Source organism: Sceloporus occidentalis, unplaced genomic scaffold (genome assembly GCF_023333645.1).
Source record: "Sceloporus occidentalis isolate IW3139 unplaced genomic scaffold, rSceOcc1.0.p SCAF_59, whole genome shotgun sequence".
Classification (NCBI taxonomy): domain Eukaryota; kingdom Metazoa; phylum Chordata; class Lepidosauria; order Squamata; family Phrynosomatidae; genus Sceloporus; species Sceloporus occidentalis.
Window position 1 is genome coordinate 2,039,997 of NW_028317039.1, and position 20,878 is coordinate 2,060,874.

General features: G+C 38.2%; 1 protein-coding gene across 1 annotated transcript in view; it reads right to left on the reverse strand.

Moving 5' to 3' along the window:
* The window catches only part of LOC149287537 (vacuolar protein sorting-associated protein 8 homolog), a 42,592-nt gene extending 24,028 nt beyond the window's left edge, over nucleotides 1-18,564 (reverse strand). Inside the window, exons 1-14 of the mRNA XM_089492749.1 lie at nucleotides 18,346-18,564; nucleotides 16,092-16,181; nucleotides 14,170-14,221; nucleotides 13,923-13,965; nucleotides 13,672-13,744; nucleotides 9,882-10,001; nucleotides 7,879-7,950; nucleotides 7,642-7,761; nucleotides 5,322-5,378; nucleotides 4,217-4,299; nucleotides 3,119-3,203; nucleotides 2,938-3,036; nucleotides 2,404-2,493; nucleotides 1,532-1,578 (exon numbers count right to left, since the gene is read on the reverse strand). Coding sequence (XP_089348875.1) covers nucleotides 1,532-1,578; nucleotides 2,404-2,493; nucleotides 2,938-3,036; nucleotides 3,119-3,203; nucleotides 4,217-4,299; nucleotides 5,322-5,378; nucleotides 7,642-7,761; nucleotides 7,879-7,950; nucleotides 9,882-10,001; nucleotides 13,672-13,744; nucleotides 13,923-13,965; nucleotides 14,170-14,221; nucleotides 16,092-16,181; nucleotides 18,346-18,549 — 1,235 coding nt within the window. The 5' untranslated portion in view covers nucleotides 18,550-18,564. The remainder of the gene's footprint in view (nucleotides 1-1,531; nucleotides 1,579-2,403; nucleotides 2,494-2,937; nucleotides 3,037-3,118; nucleotides 3,204-4,216; nucleotides 4,300-5,321; nucleotides 5,379-7,641; nucleotides 7,762-7,878; nucleotides 7,951-9,881; nucleotides 10,002-13,671; nucleotides 13,745-13,922; nucleotides 13,966-14,169; nucleotides 14,222-16,091; nucleotides 16,182-18,345) is intronic.
* Between the last annotated feature and the right edge of the window lie 2,314 nt (nucleotides 18,565-20,878).

Consider the following 20,878-nt stretch of genomic DNA (forward strand, 5'->3'; position numbering starts at 1 on the left):
AATGGTACTTAGGGTTTCTTGAAAATACTCAAAGGACATTTAACAAGTCCGTTTTTTCCACAAATGATTTGGAGAGTACATTAAAATATAAAAACAAAAAATGTGGACACCTGTAAGTCGTTTTCGTATGGAATTATATCATTCATTGCTAGGGACCTTGTAAATAAGTGGTGTTCAACTACCTGTCACAAGGACCTGTATATTTGTGAGAGGCTGAAGGATTAGAGCCATATACACAGGCTCACAATCAACCTAGCTACACCCAGCTCCAATCACCTTCATCACCAACTAGGTTTTCTTTACAAAGCATCACACTAAGCTATACTCCTTACTCTATCCTTTTCCCATGCCTATTATCGATTTGAGCCCCAACCACAATTAACACCTTTTCTGAGTATCCTGAGGTACAAGGAATATTGCATGTTTAGGCTATGGTTGCCCTGTAGCTGTTACTTTACTTTTTCTCTACTGTGAATTGAACCTATTTAGAACAAGCAATACAATCGAACATTTCTGCTGGTACCTAAGCATCTAGGTTTTGCTCAATTTTCCATCACCAAATTAAGTACCATGGATATACCAGTGCACTGTGCATCTAGGTTGTAAGGAAATTAGTTCTGTAATCTGTATAGAATGCACTTTTTTAGGGCTCCAGTATATATATCTAAATAATGAATGGTGGGCGTTCAGTATATAGCTTCTGCTGTGGTTGTAAAGTGCTATTGAATCTGCTGGTGTGCTATAAATATAACAAAAAAGCATATTAAAAAATCCATTATGCCTTGCAATGTTGCTGTAATACACAGCCTATTTTAATTGACACATTAAAGTAAAACAGATGATGTCACAGCTTAAAGTCTGATGGTAATTTTGTTGAACTGACTGTTGTAGGTTCTTTGCTTGGCAGGCTGGCAATAAAAGTGTAAAAAATGAATAATAGGTTCCGATCTCTTAGGTATCGGCAGTTGATGCCCCTAGCACTCCATACACAACTCAAACCTCAGAATGCTGATCACTCAGCTGGGTGACAGCTTTCCTCAAAGCCATTAAATAGACAATTTCAGTACGGTTGAGAGATTCTTCAAAACAAGGCCTGAGCTAGGCTTTCTCAATATACCACCATTATAATAATAACCCAGAATATACCAATGTCTATACTATAAACACACAAAACACTTAATTATGATTGCCCTTACTTTTGCACTTAAATTGCAATGAATACACATAGAGAGGGGCATTAAAATTATTCTGCCCATATATATTTTTATATTATATATATATATATATATATATATATATATATATATAAATATAAAAGTTTTATTTCATTGTTTAAACCCTGTTGTTTATTTCTCTACATGGCAAAACCTCAAACTAGAGGAGCAAGATAATGGAAAAAGTTAATAGAAAACGGCGGTCACTCACATGACCTTTAAAACATAGCTACTCACATGATCTTTTAAACATAGCTATAAAACGGCCTGTGTTAACACACTGCCACACATATATGTCCTGTATTTTGCATACAAACCTTGGATCTAGTAGACTTCTAAGAAACTGGAAAAGCAATAACGAATCCTGCAACAGAATGAACACTGTTGATTACAATACTGTTAAGACAGGTACAACGAAAAAAAAGTGAGTTTCTATAAAGTTGTCTTTTTAATGCGTTTATAATGGATAATTAGAAGCTTACGTTAAATGCATGTAAAGTTTTAAATCTTTCAAATACTGATTATTCATATTTCTTTTTGCTGGTGTTTTCAGTTTATTTTAATACAAACCCTAAAACACATAGAAATTATAAGTGACCATTATATGTAAATTTCATGAGGCACGATATAAAAGGAAAAAAAGATTAAAAATTATCACCGAAAGTTCTTTTGACATCAAAATCTTTATTCGTATAAGACGTATTACATGAAAAAACATAAAAAAAATAAATATATATGGTATGTAAATTTTTTTTAATGGTTTTATATATTTTAGGAACATCATATCTGTATTTTTATGAAGCGCTTTTTTTTTTTTAATATAAACATAATTCAAGAACATAATTTCTTTTCCACAGTAAACTACATCCACTATAATATAACCTGTGACTATAATATAAACAGAAGCGTCAACAGTTGTACATTTTAAAAGCTCTTTCAGTAGGAAACCCACAGCGATGCCTTTAACTCTTATTTTGGGGAGTTTGGGCACATACAATACAAATTTTTTCATTTAATTTTTAAATCTGAACACTATATAATTAACCTGGTTCTAGGTAGAATGCGACGTAGAACATGAGAACTACATCTAACCCAGAGGTATCAAGCCAAGGTGGACAAGAATGGACAGCAGCATGCATGGCGGAGAGTATCCAAAATAAGGCCCAAGATTTTATATAAAAAGATTTACCTGCAGTTTTATGATGATATTACACAGCTGCTCACTGAAGTGGGTACAGACAAGATCAGCTGCTTTGCTGGGGCTCAATGTTACAAGCTCCTAGTAAGTATAAGAAAAAAATACGGTATTATGTAAAGGACAGAAAGCAATTTCCAACTAATCTTTATTTGGGTCAGAAGTTCATCCAAGCATATCGGTAATGGTCAATGGTCTTGGAGGCCTACTTTATGTATTTATGTGCACATATAATCCTGACCATGAGACCTGCTTGTGAAAATTGTTTAAATGCTTCATGGCAAATTGCTTATCTTCAAGATGATTCTATGAAAGCAGGAATCTCATCTAATTTACTTACACAGTTATCCAATAAAGGTCAATCCTATCATAGCAATGAAGAGTTTTTGGATCTCTTAACAGTGATGGTGGGGTATTAAAAAAAATGTTGACATGCAAGAAAACACTGTATAAGACTTTATTAAATCCTGTGGTAGATGCCCCCACGTGCTAACACCATTAATGACAGCAAGAAATATGTCCTCATACCTTTACATGCATCATTGCTTTGTCCCAGGTTGTCTGCTTCTCCTCTGGACTGTGCCCAGGGAGGGAAAGGATGTTATGTATATAGTTGAACACGTCTTGCTGTGAAAGACACCATACTATTACATTGCTTTTGAGTCTCTATAATTATGCAGGGTTTTTACTAATTATGCAGGGATCTTACCTTTCTCATAGGGTCATGCATGTAACAGTCAATGATTCTATCGTATTGGTGCTTCCGCTCATACATGAATTCACAGATCTGGTAGCTATGATCATTGAAAAAAGAAAAGAAAACCTAAGAATATGTAAATTAGGACTCCCACTAATCATCCAAGATTAGGAATAGTCACTGTTAGATATAAATGATGTGAGTGGCAGAGTGAAATGTTTAAAATTTAAAAAACTACACAAATTTTGGAGATATTCTAAGATGTTGGTGATCTGGTCTGGGATCATACACTACTCCTGAAAATTCAGGAATAGTTATTTATAGTATTTTTCCCATAGTTGTGTATGACCCCCAATGAAAATTCAGGTACATTTATACATACCGTATTTCCCCATGTATAAGACGCACCTTTTTTCAAAAAAATTGGGGTCTAAAAACTGGGAATTTTATGATAATAAATTTTTCTTCAAATTTCGGGCCCCAAAATTAATGTGCGTCTTATACATGGGAGCATCTTATACATGGGGAAATATGGTAGTACTTATAAAATGGCAAGTTTGTTGCATTGCAATGTTGGTTTTGGTTTTTCCTCTCATAGCAATATATTGGAGTCTGAAATGTTGTCCAACTGGTAAGCAATTCTCTCATTCCACTCATCTACAAAATCAGCAGGTGTCACTGCCTCTCCCCTGCAATCTCAGATGGACTACAGTCGGTACTAGATGAGTAAGGGTTGTAGATAAGAAGCATTGCCCATAGTCTGTGCCACTTCATAATTTGTTTTCAGTACAGACTTCTTGTTGGGACATCTCTAAACACAACTGTAGTGGTTTTTAAGATCCTATACCCATCTACAAAAGACCACTTTCTAAGCTCTACATCAGGAAAAATAGGCAAACTAGATGGACCAAATAGTTCTTACATGACGTCAAATTCCATGTCTCTATGGGTTTTCTATGCTTCCATTGCCATGGTAGACACATCATTTTATTATCGAATGTTTTATAACTTGGAATCGGGGCAGCGTGGCAGCTACAATCAATTAACTGGATCAACTGATCTAATGGATAAGTTAGATGGATGTGTTATTGTATTGTAAGATTCTCTTACAATTGAGCTCTCTCTGCTAGATGGATCAGCTTGTTCTCTTCAAACTGAACTACACCTCCAGCTTGCAGGAGTTCAAGAAGAACCTAAAGAAGAGGACAAAAAGAGGGCATCGGTTGCCAGTGCGACATAAAAAAAATTGGATTCTTATTGCATAGGGTGTTCTTCAAAGAATAGTTCAATAACCACACAGAAACAAATTACCTTATTATTACATTTTATAGGTGAAAAACATTACAGTAAGGAAGATGTTGTTCTATATAACTTATTAGACTATAAGGACTGCAGTTACCCTTTTATTATTCTGCACTATGCCTATAAATCAGAATATTTCTCCATGACTCATCTATAGTTTTAATTATTTGGTAAGTATATAAAAATATACAAATTACAATTTCAACCTTAAAGATATTGAGCCACTAAAAACTACAATTACCCTATTGGCTCGGATATAGGCCGCCCCCGTATATAGGCCGCACCCTAAAAGTTTGGTGCTTTTTTAAAGAAAAAGTTTTTTTCTTTAAAAAAGCACCAAAAAAACATGCTGCCACTCTGTCTCCCCCCCCCCGAGATATGCTGCCACTGTCCTCCCCCCCCCGAGATATGCTACCACTGTCCTCCTCCCCCCCGCGAGATATGCTACCACTGTCCTCCTCCACCCCCCGAGATATGTTACCACTGTCCTCCTCCACCCCCCGAGATATGCTGCCACTGTCCTCCTCCCCCCCCCCCGAGATATGCTACCACTGTCCTCCTCCCCCCCGTATTGCGTAGATGTCCCCCGCCGGCCCTGCAAGACACCCGGGAGTCTGCTCCGGTAAGTCGGGGGGGGGGGGCAGAGGTAAAACGCTTAGACAACCTCCCGTGCCGGCACCCCCCCCCCGTGGAAAGTGCTGAGCGTATCGGGGAGTAGGTCCCGGGCGTCGGGCGCTAGACCCCGAATATAGGCCGCACCCCCACTTTAAAGACTTAAAGTGGGGGGAAAAAGTGCGGCCTATATTCGAGCCAATACGGTAAATAAATAGGATACCAAGCACATGACCCTTTTTACTTTTGTAATAATGGCACAGAGAAAAGAATAAGAAAAAAATAATTAATTATTCCATACTTGCTGTCTCTCTGAATGTCGCGAGTCATCATCTGGGCTACACAGGAACTCCAGAACCTGTTAACAGAGATTTGATCACCTTTGGAATTTAGATCATGCCTCTTTAAACATTGTGTCCTGACTCTGACACAGCCAGCAGTTTTCAGTTGCAGGGAGCCATGAGGTGGCATGACATCCCAGTGCTCAGTACAATTAGGGCAGGTTAAAGAAATGTGTGCTGCATATTCCATTGTTGCCACCACAAATTAGGGAAGCATAGCACGTCTCCTTAAAGGCTGGTAAACTGAACTAACTACCTTATTCTATCATTTTTAAGTAATATTGTTGTTGTTAAGGCACTATAGAGAGTTTTAAAACTGCAAGTTTCAGTTCCTGAAGCCAATGGACAGATGGTTTCGTCTCTTCAAGTCATCTCATGGATATTGTGTGCTAAGAGGGATAGTTCTGTTCCTCAACAGGTTACACTCTGCTTATCAGCTGTATCCACAATACAGAACTTGATGCTTTTTATTTCTGTCAGTTGAGGTCAGTATAGATTTAGGAATTCATAAGCACTATATACATTTCAAATTGCATACGTAACTGAAGAAAGGTTCAGGTAAGGCACAAGCTTAGCACACTAGGCAGAGAACATTGATTGTGTTGTCAGCAACTGTGGTTAAGGGACTAGTTCTACATTAATTAAAAGTACACTCTAGCTGTCATATTTAAATTTTCATTTGGCGCCCCTTGCAAGGGATTCTGCAAAGGTACTGTTTAGTACACGTCATATACTTAACCCCTTAATGACAATGGGCGGTCCCTAAACCCATTGAAAACAATGCATTTTGAGCCCGTACATATACAGGCTTTGCCATTAAGGGGTTAAATGTAATTAAATGTTACGTAATGTTTTGATTAACCCACAAATTCAGTAGTTTGTATTGAGGTATACACAGATCAGCCATAAAATTATGATCGCCTGTCTAATCTTGTGTAGGTCCCTGACTCATCGAGGCCACTAGACCTCTAAAGGTGTGATGTGGTATCTGGCACCAAGACGTTAGCAAGTCCTGTAATTTGCGAGGTGGGGCCTCCATTGGACTTGTTTGTCTAGCACATCCCACAGATACTCGATTAGATTAAGATCTGAGGAATTTCGAGGCCATTCAACCCCTTGAATTTATTGTTGTGTTCCGCAAACCATTCCTGAGCCATTTTTTGCTTTGTGCCAGGGCCCATTATACTACTGAAAGGGGCCAATGCCATCAGGGAATACCGTGTCCATGAAAGGGTGTACATGGTCTGCAACGATGCTTAGGTAGGCAGTTCATAAATGGCAGGACCCAAGGTTTCCCAGCAGAACATTGCCTAAAGAATCACACTGCCCCCGCTGGCTTGCCTTCTTCCCATAATGCATCCTGTTGCAATGTGTTCTCCTGGTAAGCAGCGCACACACACCCAGTCATCCATGTGATGTAAAAGAAAACGTGATTCATCAGACGAGGCAACCTTCTTCCACTGCTCCGTGGTCCAGTTCTTACGCGCACGTGCTCGTTGGAGGTGCTTCCGGCAGTGGACATGGGTCAGCATGGGCACCCTGACTGGTCTGAGGCTACGTGGCCCCATACCCAACAAACTGCAATGCATTGTGTGTTCCAACACCTTTCCATCAGAACCGGCGTTACATTTTTCAGCAATTTTAGTTACAGTAGCTTGTATGTTGGATTTAACCACACGGGCCAGCCTAACCCCCCAGTGCATCAATGTGCTTTGGCCCCCCATAACCCTGTCGCTGGCTCACCACTTTTCCTTCCTTGGACACACTTTTAATAGGTACTGACCACTGCAGACTGGGAACTACCGCAAGAGCTGCATTTTTGGAGATGCTCTTACCCAGTCGTCTAGCCATTACAATTTGGCGCTTGTCAAAGTTGCTCAGATCTTTACGGTTGCCCATATTTCCTGCTTCTAACACAGAGTTCTAGCATTGAGCTCTATTAGTCAGGACAAATATTCATTGAGGGAGCTGGTGTTTTATTAATACCTAAACCTTCCTAGCATTGATGGCATTGTAACTAATATTTCAGTCTTGGCCTTTCTGACCATAATGTATGAATGCAAATTAGCTGGACTCTAATTTTAAATCATTATACCTAATTTAACTACTGAATTGTATGGCTTTTTTGCAGCAGTAACATAAAATGCAGCATAAAAAGTACATGATTCTTACTATACAAAATATTTCATTACCTTATAATGTAAATTATATAGGAGACAGTGGACTTTTACAGAGATGTGTATCATATAACACACAAACCAAGCCAAATGTGAAAGTCACCTGGTCAAAAAGCACTCTGTTGACAAAAAGTGTATTGTCCGGTTTAGCTAGCTGCCGAGCCAGGAAGGTAAACAGGCAGCCCACTTGCGAGGGAGTGAAATCAGAGTTCTCCACCATGACCTAAATATCACATGAGCAAGATATAATATTTGTTACTAGTTTTGAAAAGCCTCTCTAGCACTCAGCTTTAAGCAGAGGCTGGCAAACTATATTTTTCCAGTAACTGTTTTTGCTTACCTTTAGTAAGATGTCCACAATACGTTGCTGATGTTCCACAGCTTGCTTATCATTTGTAAAGTCTTCAAATGTCTGAAAAATGACAGTACAGAGAATCATATGGATTTCAAGAATATTGTATGTAGAAAACGTATGCATTTGACATGTATTTTATTGTTTGTTCAAACCAACTTTTACAAACTTTATATGAATGGGGTAAATAGCCCTGTTTGGACATATTGGCTAACTTTATTACAATGCTTTCTGTACTGTAAGCCTAATCTTGGAATTCAGAACCAAACAAACCACATCTTTAACTTCGATAATGTGTGCTGTGACAAAACAATTGCTACTACTTACATATGTGCTAAGCTGGAACCGAAGATAAAATGAACCCAAATTATCAATATTCTTGGCAACTGGGAACTTTTCATTACTGATAACAGACCAGGTGATATCTGACAAATTAGTTTACAATTGATCTGGGATATGCCTAAGGGGTCCAGGAAGGTTAAGAAGGCAGGACAAGAAGGTAAATGACAATATTCTGAAACCAAATAGCATGAGAACTGAGCTAAAATTGTGTTTACGAAACTATTTATTAAAACAAACAATGTACCAGCTAACTAAATATATTGATAATGTGATCTTGTTGTCAAAACCATTTCTTCGTAAATAGTTACATCTGGGCAACATAACAAATTTAGTATAACATTCTGCGTCCATTTCTTCCAGGCTATAGAGTGCTCTTTATAAAAAATTCCTTCCGACAACTTAATTATCTTTCCCTGTTCTGTTCACAGATTATGGGCTTGGATCATGTTGAATAAACCTCATTTAATTTTGTTTGAGTCTCCTGAGGACTACCTTCAGAAAAAGAGACTTCAGAGGGGCGAAAGAAGCATGGATTAAAAATCTTCTCTTTGAACTAAAGCCGAGTCATGATGTTGATAATAAGCAAACATTTCCCCGGCAGATGAAAGAAACTCATGAGGGGAGGTGGGGGGTTGGGGTTTGAGTCAATGACTCTCAAACATAATTTGAGATAAAAATGTAACTCTTTTACAACACACAAAAATGAATCAAACTTGCAGGAAGCAAAAGCATTTTATAATGTTAAGATAAAATACCATAATATACAGACCTTAATATATATATTTTTTTCCTGGCCATAAATTCATATTTGCACTAAAAGGTCTAATGTATTTGGGTGTCCTCCCCAATTTCAGAATACACTTTATATAGCTAGGCCTGTTATAGTAAACAACATGGAAAAAGTAGACAAAGTGTTGCTGAGGACCAACAGAGGTGGCAGAAACCATTTTAAGCAGCATGGATTATCAAACATGGACTAGAGATTTACATTTCTGGGAAAAAAATTCTCCCTGTTTTTTTTTCTTTAGCGAAAAAGGGAAATTCTTGAAAAAAAATTGAGTGGTTTTACAGACTGAAAATCATTTTGTTACATTGGGAACATGAAATGCAGTGTATATAAAGGTATTATGCTTAAATAAAAGTATACCTTATTCAGTAAATAATAAACTAAATTTGCTTTTTAAAAACGTATTTTTGTCTGTATATCTTAAGACCTTTTCAACTATGCATGAGAACAGGATGTTGGTCTCACCATTTTGCTGAGAGGTGGAAAAGGAGAATTTACTGGCCAGACTCAGACAGTATACTGTGATGGGGGATAATTTTTCAGAAGAATTTAACCTCTTACCTGTCAGTTATGGTCTAACTGACAGGACGGAAACAATCAACTTCTGTATACCAGCCACAACCAAACTAAACTAAAACCTTTTCCCCCCGCAATACCCCCTAGAGACAGAAATAAGAGCAATATGCATTCTCAGTACTTGAAACCGTGGACGCTGTGCATGTGTAAGGGGAAACACCAATTTTTCACAAACATTCTTACTTTCAATTTTTGCAATTTCCTTTCCCATGTCAAAGGTATAATAATTTAATCACTTTTTAATGATTCAGTGTGAAATTCATATATTAACTTTTTTGTCTATTACCAAGGCCAAAACATTGAGGAACTCTCGTGTGTCAAAGTGCAGCAGGGTACGGATATAGGGGTACACCTCCTCATCTAGAGGGGCCTCTGGAGAGTGCAATCGAATGAGAAAATCAAAGACCTAAAAGAAAAGAATCCAAGATAAACAGTAAATATACATTCAAGAAATTACACTACAAAAAGTTGTTCCTTGTTATATGTCTGACAAGTTTTGCTAATACATTCTTTAAAATTTACTTCCCTTTAAGTTTGAATTAGTTCACTTTAAGGACATATAAAATTTGGTTATTTTTTTCCTTAGGGGGCACAGAAACATTAAAGCATTACATTCGGAATATATCACACAACATTAGTGGCATTAGTGCATACTTGAAATGGCAACAAAGAACACAAGCACGCATATTTAATGATCTAAAATTAACATAATACTGTAACATTCAATCTCAGGATTACAGAAACATTATAAAACACAAGTGAGTCTATTATAAAAATAAGGCGTAGCCAAGAGAGTTCACTCACTTCACTGTGAAGGTCTAGCATTGGCAAGGTTTCTTTAGCAATAATTCAGTTTAATGGGAGTTTGAATTAATAATGCATTATACAGGACCTGTTAAGTTGTTCCTCCAGCACAAACTCACTAGGGTTGGTCCTTAAAATATATATTAAAAAGTCGAACAGTTGGAACCACAACAGAATAAACCCAAAAGAGGTTTTTGTCCAAATAATACCCAATCACAGGTTTAACAAACCAGCTCTAACATGATAGCAATAGATCTTGGGTTAAATGTTACGATGGTTCTGAATACTTAAAACCCCTTTACATAATGTAATGGAGTAAAAACGGTCTAATTTTTTTTTTTGTTTTGTTTTTTTTTAACTTTATTTAATATCCTCCATATTAAATAAAGTTGTTTCAATTTAAGTCCCGGGCAGGCTGGGCGTCGTTGCCCCTCCGCTCGCTGCCCCTCCCTCTCCGTGACTCCGTTGCGGTGCCGGCGTTTACAGCTGAGCGCCGGAATTATTCGGCGCTCAGCTGTGAAGCGCGCACCGCGGCAGATCGGGAAGACGGACGCCTCCGGCTCCCACCGCAGGACCCCGGCAACGAGGTAAGTAAGGATAAGGAGAAGGGGCAGAGGGGGGGCAGTGAGAAGGGGCAGAGGGAGGGGGGCAGTGAGAAGGGGCAGAGGAGTAGTCTGCACAGGGCGCCAGAACACTTAAGGCCGGCTCTGATTAAGTTATTGGTAAAAAGTCTTAAGAATCCACATAATAAGCACCTACGCAAGACCAGGTCAGGTGCACACAGGTAATTACTATGCAACAAAAATAATTCCACTATATATATATAAATCCACTATATCTATCTATATATATATATACACATACACTTATAAATTTACTTATATAGTTATCAATATATGTATTTGTCCTGATTTTGGAAACATCTTACTTGCCTAGGATTTTAATCCATTTTCAAATTTCATGTACTGAGACTTGGGCCCTAATAAAAACACAAAACTTGACGGCAGATAAAAACCATTCGACCCTTGTTGTCTGCACATTTTTTCCTGATATAATCACTCAAACTTTAATCAGCCCTTGGTCTTGTATTGCAATCATCCCATTTATCCTTATATTTTCTCACTGTATTAACCTCCACCTAATCATAGCCACAGAAACCAAAGCTCAACAAAAGTGTGATTTTTTTTTAAGCTGATAAAACTCCTAATGAAACAGTCCTACTGGAACAGTCCAGTCCTACACAAACCATGCATTTGAAAGTACTTCATTAAAAAATAAAAATATTAAAAATTGAGTTACCTTATAGAGAAGCTGCACAGTTGCAGCTGCTCTTCTCCTCCTCCTCCATTTCCCTATAATAACACCTGCAAATCCCTGGGACTTGGGTGACAGTATCTCCAGGTCGTAAAATTACATCTGCAGTTTCTCATTTTAACACATTTTACTATTTCGGAACATTTCTTCAAATTAAAATGTTAAATTAATAAACTTCTTGTTACTAAAAATGTCTAGGTTGTAAGTTTGAGAAGGGCCCTCTTCACATTTATTTCTGTAAGTTAAATTGTTATGTGATATATATTACTTGTTTTGTCCAGTTTTCCAATTGTACAACGCTGTGGAATATGAGCTACATAAATCAATAAATAATAACTGCAGAAAGATACCCAAATTATAATCAGTATTTTTCCTACTTTATGTTTATGTGACTCAAGGTTAAGTCATAGTTAATTGAAATGGATTGATTGGAAACTTATTTTACTGCCCTGCAAAAAATATTAAAACAAGTCAGAATGCGGAGAACATGTTGTGTAGGGCAATCATGAGATGCAATTTTTGTGGCATTTGTACAAGATGTTAACAGGACAATATCCTTGCTCTATGCCTTCCTGTATGGGTCTAGACTAAAGAGCAAAATTTATTAAATCTAAATACTACTGTGAGTTTTGCAAAAAAAAAGGTGGTGGTTAAAAACAATTAAAATATCAGTCTATCTTGCATGGAAATCATTACGTTCAGGGCCGGCCTTAGGGGTGTGCGACCTGTGCGGCCGCACAGGGCGCCATGGTAACAGGGGCGCCTGCCCGGGACTTAAATTAAAGCATCGTTTTTTTGTTTTGTTTTTTTTTAACTTTATTTAATATCCTCCATATTAAATAAAGTTGTTTCAATTTAAGTCCCGGGCAGGCTGGGCGTCGTTGCCCCTCCGCTCGCTGCCCCTCCCTCTCCGTGACTCCGTTGCGGTGCCGGCGTTTACAGCTGAGCGCCGGAATTATTTGGCGCTCAGCTGTGAAGTGTGCACCGCGGCAGATCGGGAAGACGGACGCCTCCGGCTCCCACCGCAGGACCCCGGCAACGAGGTAAGTAAGGATAAGGAGAAGGGGCAGGGAGAAGGGGAAGAGGGGGGGCGCCAGAGGAGTAGTCTGCACAGGGCGCCAGAACACTTAAGGCCGGCTCTGATTAAGTTATTGGTAAAAAGTCTTAAGAATCCACATAATAAGCACCTACGCAAGACCAGGTCAGGTGCACACGGGTAATTACTATGCAACAAAAATAATTCCACTTACAATAGTCCTAAAAAGTGCTAGATTGTTATAAAACAAAATAAAAATACACTTAGATATACCGGTACATCCTAAACATGTACACAATGGCACTATTTGATTTTTCGGCAGTGACCTGTTTTTTTTTTAAAACCACAAATTGTCCTTAAAGCAACACAGGGCAAAAAGTTCTTCACCAGCACCCTTCATGTAAATTCCTGAAAAATTATATTCTCAAGAAATAGAGAGCTAACTTCCTTTCACAGAATCCTTAAGTTCACTCATTTTTGTAAAAAGACATTGCCAGAACAAATGTAGCGAAGTCTCCTCTATCTACATACTGCTGCTTTCCTGGGAACTTTCTCTGGCTAATGTAAGTGAATCTTAGATGGAATCCTCTAGATTGTAAGCTTGCGAGCAGGGCTCTCTCCACCAAATGTATCGGTTTGTCTTAGTCTGTCAATTCTTGTCTTGTCATATCCCTTGAATTTATGTATTGTATTAAGCGCTGCGTAAACTGTTGGCGCTATATAAATAAAGGATAATAATAATAATAATAAACCATTCTGTGTGCTTATGGTGAGCAAAAAGTGACAAAAGCCCTCTACTATAAAGAGCACAGTAAGCAAAAAAAAACAACTCAAATATATAAGGACAATTATGTCACTATATTGGTTAATGCAAAAATGTATACAGGTGGCACATGTACGCTTTAATTAAAATTCAGCTTACTTGATTTTTCACCAATGGTACTAGATCTTCAGGAATGTCTCCCAAAGGATAAGCCCGTCCAGCCAAACTGGAACTACGGTTAAGCATACAGGGATATAAAGTTAGAACATTGTTCCCGCGTCATGTTCACATTGTGGAATAAGAAATGCTGGTCAAATACCAATAGCCAGTGAACAAAGAATGGGGAGGTTCACTTTGTGCCACTGCAGGATACATAGAGAACAGAAGCAGAAACATAATGTAAAACTTACCTGATATACACAAGCAGTTTGTTTCCCATGACAACTTGCTCATCTAAGGAAAGCAGAAAAAATCATGCAGAACAATGAGATCATCAAAAGTCAAAATGTTTCCTATCATCTGAAAACCATTATTCATGTAATCGTTTTAAACTTTGCAATTAGTATGTTAAAGTGGGAAACCATAAGTTGTAATTATTGCATGTATTTTTCTAATTTATACAATTCTATAACAAAGAAAGTCCATTGCGCACCATACCTGTCAGAGATTTCCCAGAGCTTATGGGAGTCGATATGGCTGTAAACAGTTTCTATAAGAAAAAGATTAAAATACATACAACTTTTAATTAGTGATACTGCTAATTAGCATTCCCCTTAAAGCCTCATGAAGCCTTTTGTCCTATTTACCACTTGTCTATATTGAGTGTCATGTAGGAAAAAAAAAATCATGGTTTCACTTAGAGGCAATATGGCATCGTATAATATTACCATTTTACAATAATCCCTTTAGATGGAAAGGTTGGGGGGCTGTTTTAGTCTATATATATATAAATCCACTATATCTATCTATATATATATATATATATATATACACATACACTTATAAATTTACTTATATAGTTATCAATATATGTATTTGTCCTGATTTTGGAAACATCTTACTTGCCTAGGATTTTAATCCATTTTCAAATTTCATGTACTGAGACTTGGGCCCTAATAAAAACACAAAACTTGACGGCAGATAAAAACCATTCGACCCTTGTTGTCTGCACATTTTTTCCTGATATAATCACTCAAACTTTAATCAGCCCTTGGTCTTGTATTGCAATCATCCCATTTATCCTTATATTTTCTCACTGTATTAACCTCCACCTAATCATAGCCACAGAAACCAAAGCTCAACAAAAGTGTGATTTTTTTTAAGCTGATAAAACTCCTAATGAAACAGTCCTACTGGAACAGTCCAGTCCTACACAAACCATGCATTTGAAAGTACTTCATTAAAAAATAAAAATATTAAAAATTGAGTTACCTTATAGAGAAGCTGCACAGTTGCAGCTGCTCTTCTCCTCCTCCTCCATTTCCCTATAATAACACCTGCAAATCCCTGGGACTTGGGTGACAGTATCTCCAGGTCGTAAAATTACATCTGCAGTTTCTCATTTTAACACATTTTACTATTTCGGAACATTTCTTCAAATTAAAATGTTAAATTAATAAACTTCTTGTTACTAAAAATGTCTAGGTTGTAAGTTTGAGAAGGGCCCTCTTCACATTTATTTCTGTAAGTTAAATTGTTATGTGATATATATTACTTGTTTTGTCCAGTTTTCCAATTGTACAACGCTGTGGAATATGAGCTACATAAATCAATAAATAATAACTGCAGAAAGATACCCAAATTATAATCAGTATTTTTCCTACTTTATGTTTATGTGACTCAAGGTTAAGTCATAGTTAATTGAAATGGATTGATTGGAAACTTATTTTACTGCCCTGCAAAAAATATTAAAACAAGTCAGAATGCGGAGAACATGTTGTGTAGGGCAATCATGAGATGCAATTTTTGTGGCATTTGTACAAGATGTTAACAGGACAATATCCTTGCTCTATGCCTTCCTGTATGGGTCTAGACTAAAGAGCAAAATTTATTAAATCTAATCTTCTTTTCTTTCTTTCTACAAATAAATACTGCCACAACTTCTGCCATTTTAGATAGAATTGTCCATTACTACCCGCTTCAAACACACTGTCACTCTTCATACCAGCCCGTATGCTTTCACATACTTAAGTATGGCAGTATACACCCCAATGTTGCCTCTTCTATACTTCTCTTCTAAAACTCATGCCACTTGATTTTGGGTACAGTAAGAGTTTACGGTAGGCTTTTTTTTACCATGCCCATAAGCACAGTAGAGTGCCCAAACTTTTTCGTTTTGGTTTATGTCAGTTAAGTACCTGACATACCAGTTAAGTTAACTAAAGCCATTGATTTAAAAAAACAAAACAAAAAACACCATTTGTTTCCAGACATCTTGTCTGTCTCTCTCACACAAAATGTCCTGTTTGAAAACATGCGCCAGGCATCTGACACCAAAGAAAACAGTACAGATTATTGTTAGAAAAAACTGACATTACGTTATATCAGTTCTCCAAAATTCCCCAGCCTGAACTTCTTACCTCCATGGGGCTGATAAAATCATTAGTACCACTGTTGTAGACATAAATCATAGCATCATAGAGTCGGTGCTCCCAACACATTTGAACGATCTAGGGGCAAAGGATCTACGTCAGAGAAGATGTCATATACATACATATTTATACATCGAGTAGAGGTTGTAGCCGTATTAGTCCAGTGGTGTCAATATTAAATAACAGATGGAATAAGTATCTTGTGGTAATACCTTTTTTATTGGACTAACAGAATTTTGGAATGACAAGCTTTCGGGAGCTCTTCTCCCTTTCTCAAGTCTAAAACATTTCTGAGAAAAACGACACATAGAATTCAATGTTGTGTGGCAGGGGAGGGGGGCTTACTACCCAGATCTGATAAGGGAGGGTGAGATGTTGTAAAAGTATGTGTCCCTCCAGAGGGTCATAAATGTTCTGAGTAGGGAATTTTGAGGGGGGGACGAAGATGGCACCCCAATACGCCAACCTTTTCATGGCTGACCTAGAACAGAGATTCCTTGAAACACAGGACACCAAACCACACAAATATTACAGATACATTGATGACATCTTCATCATTTGGACCGGAAGTGAGGAAAAACTGAAACAAGTCCATGACTCTTAACTCATTCCATTCGTCAATTAAACTAAAAATGGAGTACTCCACAAAATCCGTAAACTTTCTGGACATGATGTACCAATGGTACAACACACACCTCTCTTTACAGAAAACCCACAGACAGATGCAGCTATCTCCACAAATCCAGCTTTCACCCCTCCCATACTAAGCAGGGCATCATCTACAGCCAAGCAACCAGGTACCATCGAATATGCTCTGACCCCAACGACCGCAACCTGCATCTAAACGACCTCTCCAAATCTATGAAACTGAAAGGCTACCAATCAAAAACTATCAACAAATCAACTCTGCTCTCAAAGTTCCACGCACACACCTGCTACAATATAGAGAAAAAAGAATCTCTACACTTATAGTGGTAGTCACCTATAACCCAGCGCGTGAAGAAATCCGGAAAGTCATCAAAGACCTACAGCCAATGCTAGCAGAAGATGAGACACTAAAAAACAACTTCCCTGAAACCCCCATTTTGGCCTTCAGACAAACCCCAAACCTGCAACAAAAAATAATTAACCGGAAACTTCCCACTGACAGAATGAATAAAGAAAAAGGGACCACACGCTGCAAAAGGCCCCGCTGCAAACTGTGCCAACACATATGCACAGACAACATAGCCACCCACTACAGCAAGACCTACAGTATTAAAGGATCATACACCTGCACATCTAGCAATGTAGTGTATATGATACAATGCACTTAATGTGACCTAGGATGCTACATTTGAGAAACCAGATAGCAATTAAATGGCAGAATGAACATGCACAGACATTCCATTAAACACCACAAGGAAAATTCCTACTGCACCTCAGTGGGACACCATTTCACCCAAAATGACCATTCTATCAAGGACCTAAAAATCAAAGTACTGAAAGGGGACTTCAGTAACACCAAAGAAAGACAAACTTTTGAAGTCAGAATGATTCAACTATTCAACAGCAAGAATAGAGGATATTTACCTGTATATATGACAACATGTGTAGACATATACATTCCCATCCCTATATTCATCATTGCATTCCTATTTCCTGTACGTGAGCACTAGCATCCTATTTTTTTTCTTTTTTTTTTTGTCAATTTATCTTCAGCAGTGCTAAACCCCCCCTCAAAATTCCTTACTCAGAACATTTATGACCCTCTGGAGGGACACATACTTTTACAACATCTCACCCTCCCTTATCAGATCTGGGTAGTAAGCCTCCCTCCCCGCCACACAACATTGAATTCTATGTGTCGTTTTTCTCAGAAATGTTTTAGACTTGAGAAAGGGAGAAGAGCTCCCGAAAGCTTGTCATTCCAAAATTCTGTTAGTCCAATAAAAAAGGTATTATCACAAGATACTTATTCCATCTGCTATTTGATATTTATACATAGATATATGGGCCAGTTTTGTATAAACATTTGCTTTGGTTAGAGTGCAATATTAAAAAAACAAAAACATAAAAAGGTATATATTAATCTTCCAGAGAGGACACAGCAGAAGGGAGTCTCCTCAAGCAATACAAGAATTCCAAAGTGGCACAGAAAAAGATTTCACAAGGGTGAAAGATCAGGCCATTTCTTCATGGTTTCAAGGTACATACTTTAACAGTATTACACAGAGAATATGAACTGATATTAAAGACCCACTTGTTGTATGTCAAGACTGGTGATGTCCATATGAACTATACAGGCTTCCATACTATCCATCAAGCCACGGTCCTGGAAATGTAGCAGCAAATCCTTCATCACATGTGGTGTAAGCCCAGGAAGCTGATCCCGAAGTAGGTATGGTTCTAAACACTCCAAGAACACACCCTTGGCCACACAGTTCTCACTTAATTTAATATACATCTGGCTGAAGAGGATATCCCTTAGGTACCAAAAAAGGACAACATATTAAAATCATCTAGTTTGCTAGGATGCCAATTATTCGGGGGTTAGCTCCTCTTTGGAGCCCTCTAATAAATTCTATATTAATGACAATAGCAAGGAATCTAATTGAGCTTGCTGGCAGACATCTGCATTTACCATGCTCTGAACACACGTTTATAGTAAAGTTGAGTTTTTAAGTATTTCAATGTGATTTTAACAGATTAAGCATACAAAAGATAAAGACACACTTACGTACACGAACTCCACAGGATAATATAGGAGCAGGAGAAGATTATCTTGCTGGTGTTCTTGGGATAATATCAGTGAACAATTATGAAATACCGTCATACTTATTTTTTTGGCCAGGATTATTTTAGTGTTAAGTCAAACACTGGTATCATACCAATTAAATATATAGTGTACCAAGAACACATGAGAACCATTATCAGGGAAACAAAAAAGCAGTTGTGGTAATTCAAAGACTATGAACCTAAAGAATATACAGTAGAAGGCTGACATTTAAATCCCCTTAACAAAATAACTAATTACCTATCTTTTTTCATCTTTGTTTTTTTTCCAACTGATCATAAATTGAAAAAGATTGCAGCATTACATTATTAGGTTAAAAAACGCACAATCAAGGCCATCGTATAATTGCTAATACAGAGGAAGGCAGAGAAAGGAACACTTGACACTGTCCAGTTTTTCTCAAAAGTAAAAAAAATCCTGTTATTTATAGTATTGATTTGCTTTGATAGATTGTTTTAACTGTTTATGCCTGATAAGACATAAGTAAATGTTAAAACAAGACAAACAGCTGCAAGTGAGTGTCTTCCATGAACATCCAAAACTCAAAAGGCATCTGCTGTATGTTAGTATTCTAGAGCCATGGATACAGATCTGTCATTTTCAATTCACTGCTCTAACGAAAGAATCTTCCGTTTTAATGACAAAACATTGTTACGACAGGGCAGACTGACAGCAGTGACATTACATTTGGTGCAATTATATCTGTCATGTCCCCGCATCTATTTGAGTTTAGAATGAAGCCTTCTACCCTCCTGGGTTCACGTAAAGGACAGAAGACAAGTGCGGTATCATTATTATTTCTGGGTGATTCCATCAGGGTGATCCTTTCCATGCCAGAGGGTTATATGGACGGAAGCATCTAGCATGAAAGGGCCAGCTTGCAGTGGCACGGTGGACCAAAGTAAGGAAGCACAGCTTCTTGTACACCTGACAAAAAGATCTTTGCACCATGTTCTCTGCGTCAAACCCTGGTCAACTGAAAGGTATCACTATTTGAGAGATAACTGTTTTTATTAGACTTTTTTATTTTTTTTTTTAGGTTTTTTTTTTTTTAGACAGAACCTGGTGTACTTGAAAACATGAGAAATGTCTTACAGCATCTATTTCTCAAGATATAGACAAGTAAGGGTCACAAAAAAACACAGCTGTGGATATCCCTGGAAAGGGGGAACGATATCTGCAGCCTGTACGTTTGAAAAATGATGCATATAATATGACTGAGTAATCCATCAACTATACATTTTTTATTCTTTAGCTAGTCAGGCAGGATTGCCAACATCTTTGTCAATGTGTGACTGGGTAATAGGTGCATAAAAACATCACAAAACATTGTCAATAGCAGCTAGGATCAGGATGTCAACTAGCGGTGCATTGTTTGTTTGTTTCATCTATATGTAAGACTTCTAAACGGCAGTGTTTTACAAATACAATTTGCAGGTCACATGGATTCTAGAAGTTGCACTTCACACAAGACCAGTTTGCCTCATGGTTAATTAGAAAAAAAAAAAGGTGTCTTGAGGCATATGATAGCGCTATACAAATACCGTATTGGCTCGAATATAGGCCGCACTTTTTCCCCCCACTTTAAGTCTTTAAGGCCTATATTCGGGGTCTAGCGATCAGGGTTAGGATACAGATCCCCCGCAGCGGTGCAGGGGACCTGCATCCTACTCCCCGATAAGCTTAGACAGCCTCCCCTGCCAGCACTTTCCATGGGGGGGTGCCGGCACGGGAGGTTGTCTAAGCGCATCGTGCGGATGGTCACCGGCTGCCGAGGTTGTTTACCCACATCGCCGCAGCCGGTGACAGTCCGCACGATGCGTTTTACCTCTGCCCCCAAGACTTACCAGAGGAGACTCCCGGGTGTCTTGCGGGGCCGGCGGGGGACATCTACGCAATACGCGTATACAACTTCAAGTTGTGTACGCGTATTGCGTAGATGTCCCCCGCCGGCCCCGCAAGACACCCGGGAGTCTCCTCTGGTAAGTCGGGTGGGGCA